At 35.9% G+C, this 18,035-nt stretch overlaps 1 protein-coding gene across 1 annotated transcript; it reads right to left on the reverse strand.

Annotated features, from left to right (window-relative positions):
* Positions 1-4,171: 4,171 nt before the first annotated feature.
* LOC123542156 (uncharacterized) lies at positions 4,172-16,682 on the reverse strand. Its single transcript, XM_053530910.1, has 10 exons — positions 16,603-16,682; positions 14,189-15,336; positions 13,379-13,468; positions 12,448-12,582; positions 11,063-11,859; positions 9,754-10,034; positions 9,024-9,126; positions 7,993-8,113; positions 5,675-5,790; positions 4,172-4,452 (listed from the first exon to the last, which is right to left on the reverse strand). Exons 2-10 carry the CDS (start codon positions 15,327-15,329, stop codon positions 4,411-4,413), a joined length of 2,826 nt encoding a protein of 941 aa, XP_053386885.1. The 5' UTR covers positions 15,330-15,336; positions 16,603-16,682; the 3' UTR covers positions 4,172-4,410.
* Positions 16,683-18,035: the final 1,353 nt, after the last annotated feature.

Below are 18,035 nucleotides of genomic sequence, written 5' to 3' on the forward strand. Positions count from 1 at the left end.
TAAAAGAAGGTAATGCTGCTACAATCACATAAAATATCAACTGAAGAACATGTGCATAATTCTTAAAACAAATACCATAAAATCAGTTAATTTTGTAAGCACAAATTTGTCACAAAATTTCAGGTATTTTGGTCAAAATGACTTTTTCAGGGGATAAGAATTTGAGGATCTCACTGTGGGGAATCACAAATACCAAAATAATCTCTAAACCAAAATAAATCTATGAATAATATGGGATGATAAAGAAACAACTTTTGCTGTAAATCTAAAATAAAGCTTATCACTGTAATAGCAACATAGATGTATCCTAAAACTACATAGATTTCAAGCACACGCACCTTCTCATTATTTAAAACATTCTTACTTTCCTTAGTGATTGTAATTACAGGATATCTATCATTATTGTCAAATACATAATAATTTAACAATTTTCATTACATGTATGTTAGTTTACGTCTAAATTTCATACCTAAACATGGTAGGAAATTTATTCACGTTCTTTCAAATATAACTTTGGTTTAGAGATTACTTTGATCATGTGAGTCTCTGCAGTGGGAATAAATGGGAATGTTACTTGTTTTCGGGATTGATACTGATATCTGCAAATGACTCAACCATAGAAATTAAGTCCTCCACAGACATTAATGATTTCATGGTATGATAACCCATAAAAAAAATTCCTCACAAAAATGTCTGCACTGTAAAACCACTTTCAGTACAGTAATAACTAAAAAGCACTAGAATACAAGCACATGGAATAATCATTAACTAATTAATCATTAATTAATGTGATTAAGTAATAATTAACAAGTTTTATCACAGACAATAGTAATAATACAACAACAAAATGACCCTTGATCATTCATCCAGGCCCTTGTTCATTAAACATTTTTTCTGTATCAGCTGAGTTTAAATCTGAAATTTTAATATAAATTTTCATCAAAACTTCAAGGTTAAATTCCAACTGAGACTTACCATCAATACTGAACAGCCACTTGAAAACAGTTATTCTAACACGGTCCGATTCATTTTCCTATTAAACAAAGAAGGCTTGAAACAGTGAATTTAATGCATGCCGACAAGGGTGTACTTTAAAATCCTTGATAACGTGTTAGAATCGAAATATAATATCTCATTTAGTGATTTGCTTTTGAATAAATCACTGTTTGTCGTTCAGATGCGTAGCATTATAACACTCGGGCTGTGCCCTCGTGATATAATTCCTTCGCATCTGAACTCCAAACAGTGATTTATTCAGTGACAAATCACCGATGAGATATATTATTTCTTTATCAACTTAAAATTTAGTTTAAAAATAAAATTTGTATTAAACATGATATTTAGATATAAATAGCAAATTAAGTTTCATTATCAACCTCAGCCGGGACTGAAAATGTTTTGTGAACATGGGGCCAGATTATGTACTTTTGGAAAAGGCGTATGTGGTAAATTGAAGGTTGATGTCTAACTTGGTGACCTTTTGTGCAATGAGAAGAATTATTTGATGGAAGTCTCCAATGACTTAATGCCTTAACTCTGATCCTACATAACCAATTACTTTTAAGCTTTGCTCAACAAGGTATGGTTTTGTTTTAAAGTGGCATTATGCGCATCTTACTGCACACAGTGGGTTTTTGGTGAATGTTCTATACAAGCAATTTTCGGTTGTGCACTCAAATGTGTTAAATTAATGCACAAGTATTTGTATTTGATGCTTAAGAAATAAATAAATCCAACTTATGAAATAGTAGTTCCTTTCTTCAATATTCTCACCTACAGGAAGAGATTTGTGAAGTTAAAGGTAGGCAACTCCTGTGTGCAGTTGGACTATTCTTAAAAAAGGCTTCTCCAGTCAAAATAAGAAGCTTACACACACATCTATTTCAGATGGATTTTTCACTAGGAAAATACACATAATTCCACTTTATGTTACACCTACATTTAAGGTCAGAAGGCCAACTTTCCAGCTTTATATACAGAAACCCTAAGGCAATGCTGTGTGCACAGTCAGGCACTTTAGTGAACCAATTACCTTTTCATATTTTTTTTCCAGTTAATAAACTTACAACATAGCAGCTGAATACAGGATCTTCAGTTGATGAGTTGGACAGGTCACTGATTTTGAATCATCTGCCCTTTAATGGTGTCATTTCCAAACCTTGCTTGTGGAAAAGAATTCTTTCATGTGAGAAAGCTGTCAAGTTGTGCTGTGGAAAGTCAGTATTTCTACCAAGGTGCAAGCCTGTGATGTAATAAGGCTCTAAGGGGCACTTGGGGTCTTCCTTAATCACTAAAACTGATAAGACGCCATATGGCCTTAAATTGTTGTTGAAATATTAACAAACAAACAAGGAGCTGCATTCAATAAACGCTTGATGCCCCCAATGGCATCCTTGTTGATACAAAGCAGCCTAAGTCCAAAACGAGGTCAAGTTCAAGGTCAAGGTCAAATTGAGGTCAGGTGATGTCTGAAGATGAGGAATGGTCACAGGATACATCTGCATTAGTATCAAGTCATTCTAGTTAGGGGTATTGATGATAGACGGAACGTGTCCACTTTGGTTAACCTCGTACGGACGGACGGACAGGACAATCACTATATGTCTCCCCATCAGTAGATGCCGGGGGCATAAAAACAAACAGATAAAGCACTAGAATATTATAATAGTCATGACTTTATGAAGTTATGATACACAGTACAATAGTTAAAGACTGGCCTGCAGTGTATTACGGCAAAGGTACAATGACTATGTTAAAGTAATACGGTACTTTAACACTGGCCTGCAATGTATTACAGCAAAGGTACAATGTTTAAGGAATACAGTAGTTTAACACTGGCCTGCAATGTTTTATGGCAAAGGTACAATGCTTAAGGAATATGGTAGTTAAACACTGGCCTGCAAAGTATTACAGCAAAGGTACAATGCTTAAAGGGATATGGTAGTTAAACACTGGCCTGCAATGTATAACAGATTTTCTCACTGATTACAGACATAATATAATCGCAATGTCACATCAGACCCTGTCGTAGAGTACTTGTAAACTGGTCTAAAACTTTTTCCAAACTGATTAGTTTTGTACAACTTTCAACGTGTAAGTATTCTTTCACCAGCTGCATATGAGCCGCACCATGAGAAAACTAATACAGTGGCTTTGCGACCAATATGGATCCAGACCATCCTGCGCATCCGCATCAGTGCAGTCTGGTCAGGATCCATGCTGTTCACTTTCAAATCCTATTACAATTACAGAAACCATTAGCAAAGAGCAGATGCGCAGGCTGGTCTGGATCCATGCTGGTCGCAAAGCCACTATGTTGGTTTTCTCATGGCACGGCTCAATTATATACTGTGTACAATAGAGATGTTACACATCATGCACAGAAGCTCACTTTGACATAGACTAGAAATATATGGAACAAATTTATGACATAAAGTATGTCACGCATCGTGACAGACTAGGTTCCAGAGTAATAGCAACTTGCTGCACATTTGGTCACATAGCAGCACTACACACAGCTGTAATTTTTGTCTAAACAAAGTGCTACAGAGAAGTATTTGACCACAAAATAGTACGTTGTACTTATCTATCACCAGTTCTGTAATTCTTGTCTGAAAGAAGTGCCAAATAGAGGTATTTGGTCACAAAATAGAACGTTGTACTTATCTATCACCAGTTCTGTAATTCTTGTCTGAAAGAAGTGCCAAATAGATGTATTTGGTCACAAAATAGAACGTTGTACTTATCGATCACCAGTTCTGTAATTCTTGTCTGAAAGAAGTGCCAAATAGATGTATTTGGTCACAAATTAGAACGTTGTACTTATCGATCACCAGTTCTGTAATTCTTGTCTGAAAGAAGTGCCAAATAGATGTATTTGGTCCCAAAACAGTACGTTGTACTTATCTATCACCAGTTCTGTAATTCTTGTCTGAAAGAAGTGCCAAATAGATGTATTTGGTCACAAAATAGAACGTTGTACTTATCTATCACCAGTTCTGTAATTCTTGTCTGAAAGAAGTGCCAAATTGATGTATTTGGCCACAAAATAGTACGTTGAACTTATCTATCACCAGTTCTGTAATTCTTGTCTGAAAGAAGTGCCAAATATTTGGTCACAAAATAGTACGTTGTACTTATCTATCACCAGTTCTGTAATTCTTGTCTGAAAGAAGTGCCAAATAGATGTATTTGGTCACAAAGTGTACCAAAATAAGCTGAGATATTTATGGCCACACAGTAGTACTGACATTAACTGTAATTTTGATCTAAAAATACTACCAAAATGAACAGTAATTATGGTCCAAAAATAGAGCAGGAGATATCTATTTGACCCATCAGGTAGTACCAGCATGACCTGTTATTTTGGTCTCAGGACAGAGATGGTTTGTTCCATAACAGAAGCAGTTATCACCTGGATATTTTTGCTCTACAAACTGGACATGTTCCTGACTGAAATAGATAAAGAAATAATAACATTTTTATAAGAAACAAAAACAAAAGAAAACGTGGTCAACTGACTCAAAATATTGAAATTATGTTTCAACAAATACCTAAAAATATTAAACATTGGTTTTGTATTTTATCACAGTGTTATCCCTATTGAAAAGACCAGCCAATCTGGCTTATGCTTAACATTTACCTCCTAACTCTTACCACTATGCAAGGAGGATAGAAGACAGTAAGCGTTTATTTAACTAGCTTGCGGGCTCACAAACTGGCCTTTTTTGAACGAGTCCCATTAAAACACCCCCCAGACAAATGCTCACCGTTGAGCTCGAACCTTTGACCGACCAATCCAGAGGCTGTTAAGCTGTTGCCTTAAGCAATTAGTCTGTTGCCAACAGAAACACAGATTTCTGTCTATGGCAATACAGGCTCTTGCCCTAAGCAATATAGCTGTTGCTCTAAGAACAATTCCTACAAAATACAGATTTTGCCCTGACCAACATAGTTTTTGCCCTTAGTTATTCAGATTTATGTGTAATAAACAGAGATAAGAATTAAGAAAGAAGTAATTCATGGGTATTATTATCTCAATATGAACTACCAGCTTTCAAATGTACTAACAAGTATGCCCAAAGGCAGAATGTCGAACCCGCCAACTGTCAAGTGTGACCTTGACCTTGGACCTGGTTCTTGCGCATGAACTCCATCTCATAATGGTGAATATTCGTGATAAGTTACATTGCAATCCCACCACACATGAAGAAGAAATGCTCCGGACAAACTTCAATTTGACCTTTGACCTCCAACTGTGACCTTGACCTTTGAAACAGGAACATGCGGTTTGCGAATGACACACCTTCTGATAGAGGTAAACAGTCATGCCAAATATAAACAAGATTGGTCCATGCATGTCGAAGTGTATGGTATGGACAAAAACGGACGGAAGCATGCAGGCTCACACAGACGGACGCACGCATATACACCGAACCACCAAAAGTGGCAACTATATAGAGCTCACCACAAGCGGGCTCGACAATAAATCAGCATATAGTATCATTATTCATGGGTACTATCAGGTGACTAAGGTCATAATAAACTAACCCTCTTCAAGGTATCTAATATGTCAGTATAATGAAACACTGTTCAAGGGTACAACTAAGTCAGCATACTATTATGCCATTTTAACAATCGTTATAAACTGATAACTATAGACTGATAAACCTACCTTCACCAGCCAGGCTTGTATACAAATTGGGTGGAATATGTGTTGGCATGGCAACAATGTCATCAACTCTTCTATTTCACATAGACATAAACATATTGGACAAGATGGATGTTGCACTGAAATGAATGAAATGAACACATTGTACATTAATTGGTGTTGTACTGAAATAAACCTAATTGACATGATGGATGTTGCACTGAAATGAACACACTGGACATGATGGGTGTTGTGCTAAAATAGATTGGGTAAGATGGGTATTGTGTGTCTGGGTTTAACATCTTTTTCAACAATTTTTCAGTCATATAAACGACAGTGTCTACTTGTAGCAGTGAGCACTTATTTATTTATTTGGGTTTTACGGTGTACCAACACAGTATAGGTTATATGGCACCAAACAGGACTACAAATTTTGGTTCCACATCTCATTTACATCACAATGCCCAGCTTTATAGTGCTGCCTCACTGGAAAATCACACAGTAGACATGTGACATGATACCCCATCCAGTCACATTATACCAACACCGGGCTGGCCAGTCCCAGCACTATCTTCTTAATGCTGAGCACCAAGCGAGAGAGCTACTTTACCATTTTTTACGTCTGGTATGATGCGGCCAGGAATCTAACCCACGGCCTCCTGCACTTGAAGCAAGTGCTAAACAAACACTATAAGAAAATCCTTTGGAAGTACATAATACAACTGAACAAAAATTAATATCAGAAGACTCAGTTTGATTGAGTCTGTTCAAGAGAGGTAATGAAAGGTGCAACACCTCTCCAGATTATATCCCATTAACGTACTGAGCAATTACCTATGTTAGATGATGTGAGAGGGATTGTGGGTAGATTATCTTACCTATATGAGATGATGTGAGGGGGATTGTGGGTAGATTATCTTACCTATATGAGATGATGTGAGGGATTGTGGGTAGATTATCTATAACTATCTGAGGTGATGTGAGAGGGACTGTGGGTAGATTATCTTACCTATATGAGATGATGTGAGAGGAATTGTGGGTAGATTATCTTACCTATATGAGATGATGTGAGAGGGATTGTGGGTAGATTATCTTACCTATATGAGATGATGTGAGAGGGATTGTGGGTAGATTATCTATAACTATCTGAGGTGATGTGAGAGGGATTGTGGGCAGATTATCTTACCTATATGAGATGATGTGAGAGGGATTGTGGGTAGATTATCTTACCTATATGAGATGATGTGAGAGGGATTGTGGGTAGATTATCTTACCTATATGAGATGATGTGAGAGGGATTGTGGGTAGATTATCTTACCTATATGAGATGATGTGAGAGGGATTGTGGGTAGATTATCTTACCTATATGAGATGATGTGAGAGGGATTGTGGGTAGATTATCTATAACTATCTGAGGTGATGTGAGAGGAATTGTGGGTAGATTATCTTACCTAGATGAGATGATGCGAGAGAGATTGTGGGTAGATTATCTTACCTATATGAGATGATGCGAGAGGGATTGTGGGTAGATTATCTTACCTATATGAGATGGACTGTGACTCAATGCAGACTTGGAGCGCCGGTATAAATTACAGACTCCGGTACATACCGGATAAACTAAATTTGAACGAAAATATCTTAAATGTATATATTTTGTAACCATGGTGATACTAACCCTAACCTTTAGTCAGTATTTCATGCATATTGTACACTAAATGCATGCGGACATGCAAAAATATGCATATTTTTGCCGTGCGCTACAATTGATAATCACTTTCGGGCATGCGCAGAAAACCGCTCCAAGTCTGCAATGAGTTACATCGTATGAGATGATGCGAGAGGGATCGTGGGTAGATTATCTTACCTATATGAGATGATGCGAGAGGGATTGTGGGTAGATTATCTTACCTATATGAGATGATGCGAGAGGGATTGTGGGTAGATTATCTTACCTATATGAGATGATGCGAGAAGGATCGTGGGTAGATTACCTTACCTATATGAGATGATGCGAGAGGGATTGTGGGTAGATTATCTTACCTATATGAGGTGATGTGAGAGGGATTGTGGGTAGATCATCTTACCTATATGAGATGATGCGAGAGGGATCGTGGGTAGATTACCTTACCTATATGAGATGATGTGAGGGATTGGGGTAGATTATCTTACCTATATGAGGTGATGTGAGAGGGATTGTGTGTAGATTACCTTACCTATATGAGATGATGTGAGGGATTGGGGTAGATTATCTTACCTATATTAGATGATGTGAGAGGGATTGTGGGTAGATTATCTTACCTATATGAGATGATGTGAGAGGGATTGTGGGTAGATTATCTTACCTATATGAGATGATGTGAGAGGGATTGTGGGTAGATTATCTATAACTATCTGAGGTGCTGGAGGAGCAGCCTGTTCACTCAGAAGCTCCGGTTGTACTGCTAACATCTGTTGTATAACATCCTGGTGAAAATAAAAAAGGTTTCACTAAGTTAAATGTCATTTTGGAAGAGACTTTATCTTTAATACAACAGTCAAGTAACCAAACAATAGGACCTGGTTGACCCTATATTGCTCAACTATGTTGCATAAGGTTTTCGAAAGAATCTGAGTAACAAACCCAAATAATGCTACAACAATACGCATGCTTTGTCAAGTGACTGGCCTCCAGATCATTCGACAGCAAAAAAAATTTTTTTTTAGATATTTTGAAATAAATGCTAAATTTCTTAAGAAGGCTTTAAAATTATAACACTAACAAACTTTATGTTAAGGAAACACATGAGAATTTGCTGTTTTTACTACTTTTTACGATGAAAATCGAAAAGCGTTTGTCACGCTTTTACTCCAGGTAAACTGTCTCGATTATAAATATCTATATTTTGAAGTCATTATTCACTACTTCAGCTATAGCGCTATTGGTTATGATGACGGGAAAATGTTTTTATTGCCGTGGCGTTCCGGGGTTCGATTCCTGACGCGGTCATCCTTTTTTCTTGATCTGATATTTTTAAAATACTTTAGAAACAAAAATTCATATTCTAATGTTCAAATGATCAAACTTCAATTTAAAAGAAAGATTTTTTTGAGCCAATTCTGGAGGTCAGTGCCTTTAAGGAGTGACCAATTGAACATGGAGTGTTTAACCCTTAGCCTGCTGCAGGCGAATTTAACAGCCTTTGCAAACAGCTTTGAACCAGATCAGACGCCGATCTGATCAGGTTCCAAGCTGTTTGTTACTCTGACAATATTTCTTCCAATTTTGGAGCAAATTGAATGAACTTTACAATTTTAGCAGACAACATTTCCAGCAGACGACAATTTATCTAGCATGCTAAAGGTTAAAAATTTTCACTGTAAGGCTTAAACATACCTCTAGCATCAATGACAATGGTCTGCTGTCAATTATCAACCAGTCTAGTTCATTGCTTGATCTGTCTAGCATAAAATCATAGTCGTCTAAAAACATGGCCGACCTGAAAATGTGTAAAACAATTTAAAGTTAAAATACTGGTTTATGTATTACATTTCTCAACTCAAGAGAGTTATATTACAGAAAAGAAAAAATACAGAAACATGGAAAATTAGGTTAGCAGGCCAGTGAACAAAGAATAAAGAAGCTCCCTGAAGCCTGCCTACTTCCAAATACTGCCACCTACTGTGCATTTAGTTCTTATATATTCACAATATAAGTTGACTTGGACTGTAAACGAAGACATATTATTCTATTTTGATACATTAAAACTGCATATATGAGAAAAGGTTCAGACAGTTTTTTTAATTTTAATTTGCTAATAGGTAATTATTTTGCTAAAACTTTACCAATAAACAAATACCGTAGCTTTAAGACCTGCATTTCATCAGTTTTTTTTTCTAAAATGGTACTTCATGGAATTTCATTACAATACATGTACTTATCCATTTCTTAATCAATATTCAAAGATTACTTAAAACTGCTTTTGAACGTTTATTTCGGCGCTTTTGAATGTTTATTTTACAGATGAAAAGAGCGTTATAAAAATCTGGTAATAATAATTATTTCATTAGTTTCCTCTCTAAATACTAATCCATTTTCAAAAAAAAAAAAAATATATAAAACTTACCGAAAACCTCTGTTTGAATCAGTTTCATTTTGGCCGGAAGCTGAACTTTCTGCGTGAAGTTCAATGTCATAGGGAAACCCCATATCTTCAGTATATAACCTTGGAGGCAAAAGGTCAAGGTTATCTGTGCCATAGTTGTGTTGCCTTAGCAACTGACAGTGATCACATTCACATTCAAACTCATCATCAGCCTCAATGCTATCATCAGATGACTTTGACCTTGACCCAGAATCCTCTGACCTTGTTCTCTGTAGAAAGTTATTTATGGTGGAACTGTCAGTCTGAAAATAAACAAAATCAAAAAATAAAACTTAACACAATTTTCATTTTGTAGAGACTCGATCTGTCCGCAGTAGAAATGATAAGAACATCAAATCCTTTCTTTATTTTCGGCTTCTATTTGAGGGCAATAGCAACGAATAAGAACCATTTCACTTTTACTATTCTAAACAAAATACTTCGAGTTAAATGATAATTGCATATCCCAATGCAGATATGTATTATTATTATACCAGATTTGTATAGCGCACTTTTCATGATAAACACGTTCAAAGGCGCTTTACAAAATGCAAACACAGCCACACAGGGCGCAAAATTCATCCTCTACTAGTACAGACACAGAGCGAGATAGTGTGTGTGTGTTCGGGTTTAACATCTTTTTCAACAATTTTTCAGTCATATAAACGATGGCGTCTACTTGTAGCAGTGAGCACAATGCCCAACTTTATAGTGCTGCCTCACTGGAATATCACGCTTTAGACACGTGACATGATACCCAACCCAGTCACATTATACTGACACTGGGCTGACCAGTCCTAGCACTACCCTCTTAATGCTTAACGCCAAGCGAGGAAGCTACTAGTACCACTTTACGTATTTGGTATGACGCGGCCGGGGATCGAACCCAAAACCTCCCACACTCGAAGCTCTACCACTAGGCTACCGAGGCGAGACAGAGCAGAGGGACAGAATGAGACATAGCCCCCAGAACAGAGAGAGAGAAATCCTTTTTCAGATACAGGCCTGTCTGTCTAACTTAGCCTAGCTGTTTGCGAATAAACAGTCTGGTTCTTTAATGTGCCCGTTGTATAGCACCGATACACGCAAAGCCATATTTCTTGGGAAGAACCAGTACTGTACAGGCCTCTTACACCAAAATATACAAATGCAGTCATTTCAACTGAATGCACAAAGTAACACTGGAGTGTTGAAAAGTTCTTTAAAATTTGAACATCTATTTACAACAGTAAGATTCTTAAAATTACAGTTAACTCATAAAACATTGAAAGGTATGCTAAATGTTACTTACACTTGTATCTGTATCATCGTCTCCTAGCAACCTGTTAAAACTATCATTTAGTGTCCTCATTCCTAGGTAATCTGGATCATCTTCAAAACTAGTCTCTGTTGACCCGTCAATATTTGTATCAATACCTGTGCTAACAAAGTGGTCAGGCCTACTTCCCCTTGGCCTAGAACTACTTTTTAACGTATCAAAACTAGTTTCATTCAGTCTTTTTACATTCTCACCTGAACCGACCCCAACTTGACCAGTATAGTGATGTCTGTTTTCAGAATCTATTCTATTATCATTACAATTATCTGGTATAACACCATTAGATCTTCCACTTATTTCTCTTTGTCTAGCACTTCTGTCTCTATCTGCAGTTTCAAACCCTGTCTCACCATCCTCGTCTATAAATGGAATGTCTATCTCGCGAACTAAATCCATCAACCCGGAACATAGATCTATACTAGAATCTGACCTCACATTAAAAGGATCTTCTAAGGAATTCTCCAAATCTCTCTCCAACTCATCTAACATATCATAAGAGTCATTGTGCCTGTCACTGGCTTTGCTTTCACTTTTAAAAGTCCTTTTCTTCCAATCATTTTTGTCTTTCAAGGACTTCTTTTGCTCCTTTGCTTCTCTTTTGTTTCTTGTAAATTTGTCTGATAAACTGTTTTTAGCTGCTTCTGACTGTATATTTACTGAACTACCTGTTCCAGTTCTCTCCCTTGGTGTGATCTGCTTCTTATCTTTAGGAGTGGCCTCCCCTGGACAATTTGAACTGGAGGCTGCAAGAGCTGTCTGAACTTGATCAGCTGAAATAGATATAAAAACTATTGAAATGGTAACCAAGCAGCACTTCAGGCTTGTCAGATACTTTTCAGATAAAAAATCTTCAATTTTTCTCCTGTTAGTGTTATTTTCATGCTTTATGTAAGCCAGTTCCTGTTTTTATTTCATTGCACATCTATATATCGTATTTTGGTAGCATATTCAAATAGATTTTTTCCATTTATAGAAATGTAAATAAACCTTATTTCTAATGAGTTCAAACCATACTTTTGCTGTCAGTTTGGAAAATATTCAATTGTGCTGACCTGCCAGACAAAAAAAAATCTTTTAGAAGATACATGACCCCTACTTTTCTTGGTGTTGTTTTTTCTTTGGTTGTGTGTGTGACTTATGTACTTATGGTAAAGTAATTCTCATTTTAAAACTGAAACTGAAAATGGGCCTTGCATAGTGCAACAGTTTTCAGAAGACTGTTTATTTTATACAGAACATATAGTACTGTATTTATTCTAATAATCGCCTATATCCCACTTCTGACTTTATCATAATTCCAATAAACGCCCAGGAGATTATTAGAATAAATACGGTAATTCAATTTACTATTGCCTTACCTGTTGAATTAGGAGCTGCCTGTAATCTGTTTCTGAAATTCTCTGGCAGGTATGGTATAGCGTGCTGTAATCCCAGCAATGCTTCGTAAGTTGAGTCACGTATTTCCTGGCTTCTTCTTTCTGACCCAGTATTTTCTATAAATTGTAACGTTAAAGTAAAGTGGCGAATTTTATGCAGAACAAAAGGACGAAATGACATATTTTCATTCCTGTAAGTATGATTTAAAGTGTTTCTATCCATTTTATACTGAATCAAATGAAAGCTACAGGAGCACCTAAAGCACAAATGAGCCATGCCATGGGAAAACCAACATAGTGGTTTTGCGACCAGCATGGATCCAGACCAGCCTGCGCATCCGCGCAGTCTGGTCAGGATCCATGCTGTTCGCTTTCAAAGTCTATTGGAATTAGAGAAACTGTTAGCGAACAGCATGGATCCTGACCAGACTCAGCGAATGCGCAGGCTGGTCTGGATCCATGCTGGTCGCAAACCCGCTATGTTGGTTTTCTCGTGTTGCGGCTCAAATGAGTTAACCGCCTAAATAGCCTCGTGGTAGAGCGTCCACAAAATCTTTTAAGTAACCATTTTTATAACAATAGCTGTCCGTAACACAGCATGCTTAACTTTTCTCAGTGCTTGACTCTGAATAACGGCTTTGCCAGTAAAAACTTTATATAACTTTAACCAAAAAATTCTAAGTTAAAAAGGGGCATAACTCTGTCAAAAGTTGTGGTAAAAACTACCTACCAAACCCAAAGTTGCAATCTCAACTGAACATATACATGAATTCATAATATTGTATTCATTTTTAAGTACCCTTCACTGTCAATATTTAATTTACATGTATATCACATTTTTTAAAAATATATGCAAAGGTTTTCTCAAACAGTTTTTTTTTCTATGATGCAAGAGTATTCTTTTACATGGTACCTGAATCAGTACTCCTTGCATTTTTCTGCCCACCAGAACATCGAGGCTTCCTTGTTTTGGCCCTTCTTACAATCTCACCATATTCAGGGTCTGAAATCAAAAATTTAAGAAATGAACTCAACTGCATAGTGTACATGAAATATATCCTTGAATAGGCAAGTTTACAGAGTGTGCCAAAGAGCCTTGTATTTCAAAAACAAATAGAAATTCATAACAGCATTTTTATTTTTCATTTTCAAAACTTGAAAATCAGCTGGGGTTGCTACACCAACCTTCCTAAACCCAGCTGGATGGCTTCCACACATGAATGATTCAATGAAGGGGTAAATGATTTGAAGCCAGCAACTTAAATAATTTAAGTTAAACTTTAAACACTGAGCCACTGAGGAACCCTGAAATAACTGCAATTTATATCTTGCATTAATAGTACTATTACCTTTTTTATTCAAATTACCCAAATTGATCCTATATTACATATTTATCTATGAATTGATTTATAAGAAAAATGTAAATCTGACTTTGTAATCTACAGTGATCAAGGGATTTTTAACATAATAAATTTGGCCCATAAAGTATGTGAAATGAACCTTCTGGCAGTAATTAAAAAATTGTTTGTTTGCAGTAATACAACCCAAAATTTTTTGTATGGTTAGGTAGGTAGGGATTTTTTTGCCTATAATCATAATATTGGAAGGAAAACAATTTTTCATCCGAGTGGCCAGAAAAAAGATGAGTCGCAGCAATTTTCACGGGTAGGTCATGTTACCACAAACAAATGTTTTTTAATGATAACCTAATATGTAAGCTTACCTAACACATATTCAAATTCTTCCTCTCCTTCCGATGATGTTTGTATTTCATTATCAAGAAGTCCAACCCATTTATCTGCATGTGTTGCTTTTCTCTGCTTCACTTGATCTGAACTTACACTGTCTTTCTTTTTTAAGTCTTTGTTCGACCTTTGTGCTTTGCAATTTTTATGTGTTTTTGATTTGTGTTTGCTTTCATGTGTATTTTTTGTTTTTGTCCCTTTATTACACTTACAGCTAGTGGGAATTTGTGTCTGTGTGCCCTGGCATTTCTGATTGGTCCAAATTTTTCTATCTGTACTCTGATTGGTTAAAGTGTTATCTGCTGACCAATCAGAAGTTGATTTACAAGTGTCTGTTGAACTCTCAGGCCAAGTGTCACTTGACGACATTTCAAAACTTTTTGAAGTTTTTAAGCTACTTTGACCAGCTTTTATCAAGTTATTTTCTTTCCCAAATCCAAAATATCTCAAAAATGACCTTGACCTTGGTGTAACAGTTTCATCTTTTAAATTCTCTGACCTTGATCTTGGTAAATTATTCCTCCCCTTTGTGAGGTCAACACTCTCAGACTTTCTCTTCATCCCAGATTCTCGTCTTTTGACACTATCAAGATTTTTATTAGCACGGTCATCTTGTTTAAATCCAAGTTTTTCTGCGATGTATTTTCGTAATGCAAGTCCAGATTTCTTCCATCTTTCCCTTGCAGACAGATACTCTTGTTCTTTTTCTCTGGAAAGCTTTCCAAACTCTTGTAATCTATGATCCTCAAAATCATCATCATGCACTTGACTGTATGAAGAAGATGTCCCATAAGACATATTTCCATTTCTAGCACTTTCAGGCACCTTTACTTCCACATTTTTAGATTTTGTTAATTTTGGTTTTGCCCCTTTGTCAGGTCTTTGAAAATGATTATTAGTTAGACTTATATTCTCTGTTACATTTGTCAGGCCGTTCAATTGACTGGTATTATTATTAAAACAGGTCTCTGTGGATATACCATGGCTTCTTGACGGGCCATTCATGTCTCCCACTGGATAAATCTGACTAGAATTATCTCCCCTTGTCCGCTTAGCACTGGCGTTACTCCTCTCTGCAGTTCTTGTTTTTGGTTTTGCTCCACCAAAGCCTTCTGCCATCCTGATTCTGAAAGTAGTTAATGGTACAGCATAATTAACTAGACTCATTAAAACAGATTTCTGATGGGAAATAACACTTTCTAAAGCAAATGTACATGTAAGATCTGAATACAAGGTTATAATAAAAAACAGAGTTGGACATAAGTCTTTGAATGCAGCCTTGCCATTGGTTGATTTCAAACTTTGAAGCCATGTCATTGGTTGATTTCAAATGGAACTTTGAAGCCGGCCTCCAAACTTGGAACTTTGAAGCTGGCCTCCAAACTTAACATATATTCCCTAATTAAGGTCCTCCAGCATTACATTTTGCAATTTTGTTAGTTGTGGGAGGAGGGAGGCGAGCATTTACAAATGCTCTTAAACTGAGGCATTACATTTACTATAAATGCAACTTCTAACTGTTTAATTATAATAAATATAGCACTACACTACCTTTTACATTTTAGTGACCTGGATTATAAATAATAAATCAGAGTTTTCTTTTTTCAGACCATTTTAGGGCCGGAATGACCTGGGTTGTGCACTCTACATGCCAAATTTGATTTACAAATGATGCTAATTTTACTACCGGGTAGTCTAATCTATATAATCATACCCATTTACAACTCAATGAGAACAAGGAACCAAACATAAAACAAAAAATATGAAAAAATTATCAGTCTTGTTTAAGATATTGTCAATTTGATAATGCCTGTTACATACTTACTAATAGTTCAGATACATTTTATATAAGACACTATTTTGTATGTTTTCCTGGCACATTTAAACTAGCTGTGAACTTAAGATGGATTTTTCCACTTCTGGTTTACATATTACACACTAAACATAGAACCATGATCCTGTATCAATTTTGATTAATATTTGCACATTTCCAATAATGGAAAATGCTTCATCTTATTTCAAGTAAGTGATTGTATCATATACAATGGATTGCTTCTTATTAACAATTCATTTACATTATGAAAAGCTTTTTTTATTATATGTTTATAAAGAAATCCACACATGCCAGATTTCTTTGTTGACTGGAACCCCAGGAATAAAACTAATACATTTTGCAATGTCTTATAAAAACAGATTTACAACTAGAATAAATGTGAGCTCAGATAATTTCTCCACAAAATCACAACAAACATGACGTCCGAAATCTTCACCCGCCTACCATGCAAGTTTATCAAAGCTAAAATTACTTAATTCTTAGAGGATGACTTTGTTCGAATTTATGTCCGAAAGATGTGGTTAGATAAAAAGATTTAACAAAAGTCAATAATTTTACCTTTAAACGAAAGCAAACTTAATAATTTGCAAATTAATAAAAAATATATGCAGCCAAAGCGGTGCGTATTATATTTTTACATCGGTTGAGCAGCAAATCATTAGGTATCCAACTACTAATTTCAGACAGACTGCAGTAACCGTTAGACTCTTCCACGCGTTTATACTACTTATTGTATTGCTAGACAGACAGATCAGTGTAACATACTACAATAATCGTATGGTATTAATAGTACTGCCGAGGAATGCAGTTGTCAAACTTGTCAAATCAAACTTGTATGTCCAAATATCGAGACTGCCTTACACAGCTTCTTGACTTCTTGATTATATGACTATAAACCTATTGTTGCTTACAAAAGACCCAAGAATATTCAAGATGTTTTAGTTCATTCTAGGCTGAGTAAGAAAGACAAAAATTGTAGTGTAAGTAAATGTTATAGACGTCGCTGTACACACTGTTTAAATATTAATGAAGATAATTCATTTTCTAGTTCCACCAATTCATCTTGTTATAATGTTAGACATGATCTGTCATGCAATTCAACTGATGTTATTTACTTAATAACATGTAATAAATGTTTTAAACAGTATGTTGGACAAACGCACCAGCAATGTTCACAAAGAATGAATAGTCATAGATTTGATATCAATCATTATCCAGAAACTACTACTAATGTTTCTGAACATTTTAATTCTCAAGGACATACTATCCAGGATTTCTCTTTTATGCCCATTGATAAAGTAACTAATCCTTGGAAAAGGCTTTTAAAAGAGACTTCCTGGATGTACCGTTTGGGCACTGTGTCTCCACAAGGAATGAATTCAAAAATTCTGTATTAATGCCTTTCTGAAATACTTGTTATATATGTATATTTTATTACTTGTATGTATTCCATAATCAGTTTTTACTGGTGCCATTCCTTAATCATTGCACTTATACTGCATTTTTTCACCAGTTTTTATGTATCATACTATGATCCTGTTTATGATTTTTACGCCAAACTCTTTGTTTAATTTTGACGTTGTCGTCATCGACGTCGTTTGACGTTGACGTCACTTCCTTTGTTATGTTTATTTTGAACCCTGAAGAAGGCTGATGTAGCCGAAACGTTGGTTAAAAATAAAGTGACTTGTTTTTAAAAAGTTTTTGTAGTTTTGACTACTTTTAATACTTATATTACACAGCTTCTAGAATATGCAGGAATTTTCCACAACAGTAAGCACAATGATGAAACTTAGGTATCAAGTCAATTCGTCCCCTAGTCAACTCTTTCCTAGTCAACTTGTCCCCCAAAATTGGTCATTTCGTCCCCTCGTGATAAAATTTGGTCAACTCGTCCCCCTTTTGGTCAATTTGTCCCCCTTTTGGTAATGCTGTCCCTCTAAATATATGAGGCATTTTTTATGACATCTTTGGCTTTGAAAACTGGTATT

Source organism: Mercenaria mercenaria, chromosome 19, assembly GCF_021730395.1.
Source record: "Mercenaria mercenaria strain notata chromosome 19, MADL_Memer_1, whole genome shotgun sequence".
In the NCBI taxonomy this organism is placed as follows: domain Eukaryota; kingdom Metazoa; phylum Mollusca; class Bivalvia; order Venerida; family Veneridae; genus Mercenaria; species Mercenaria mercenaria.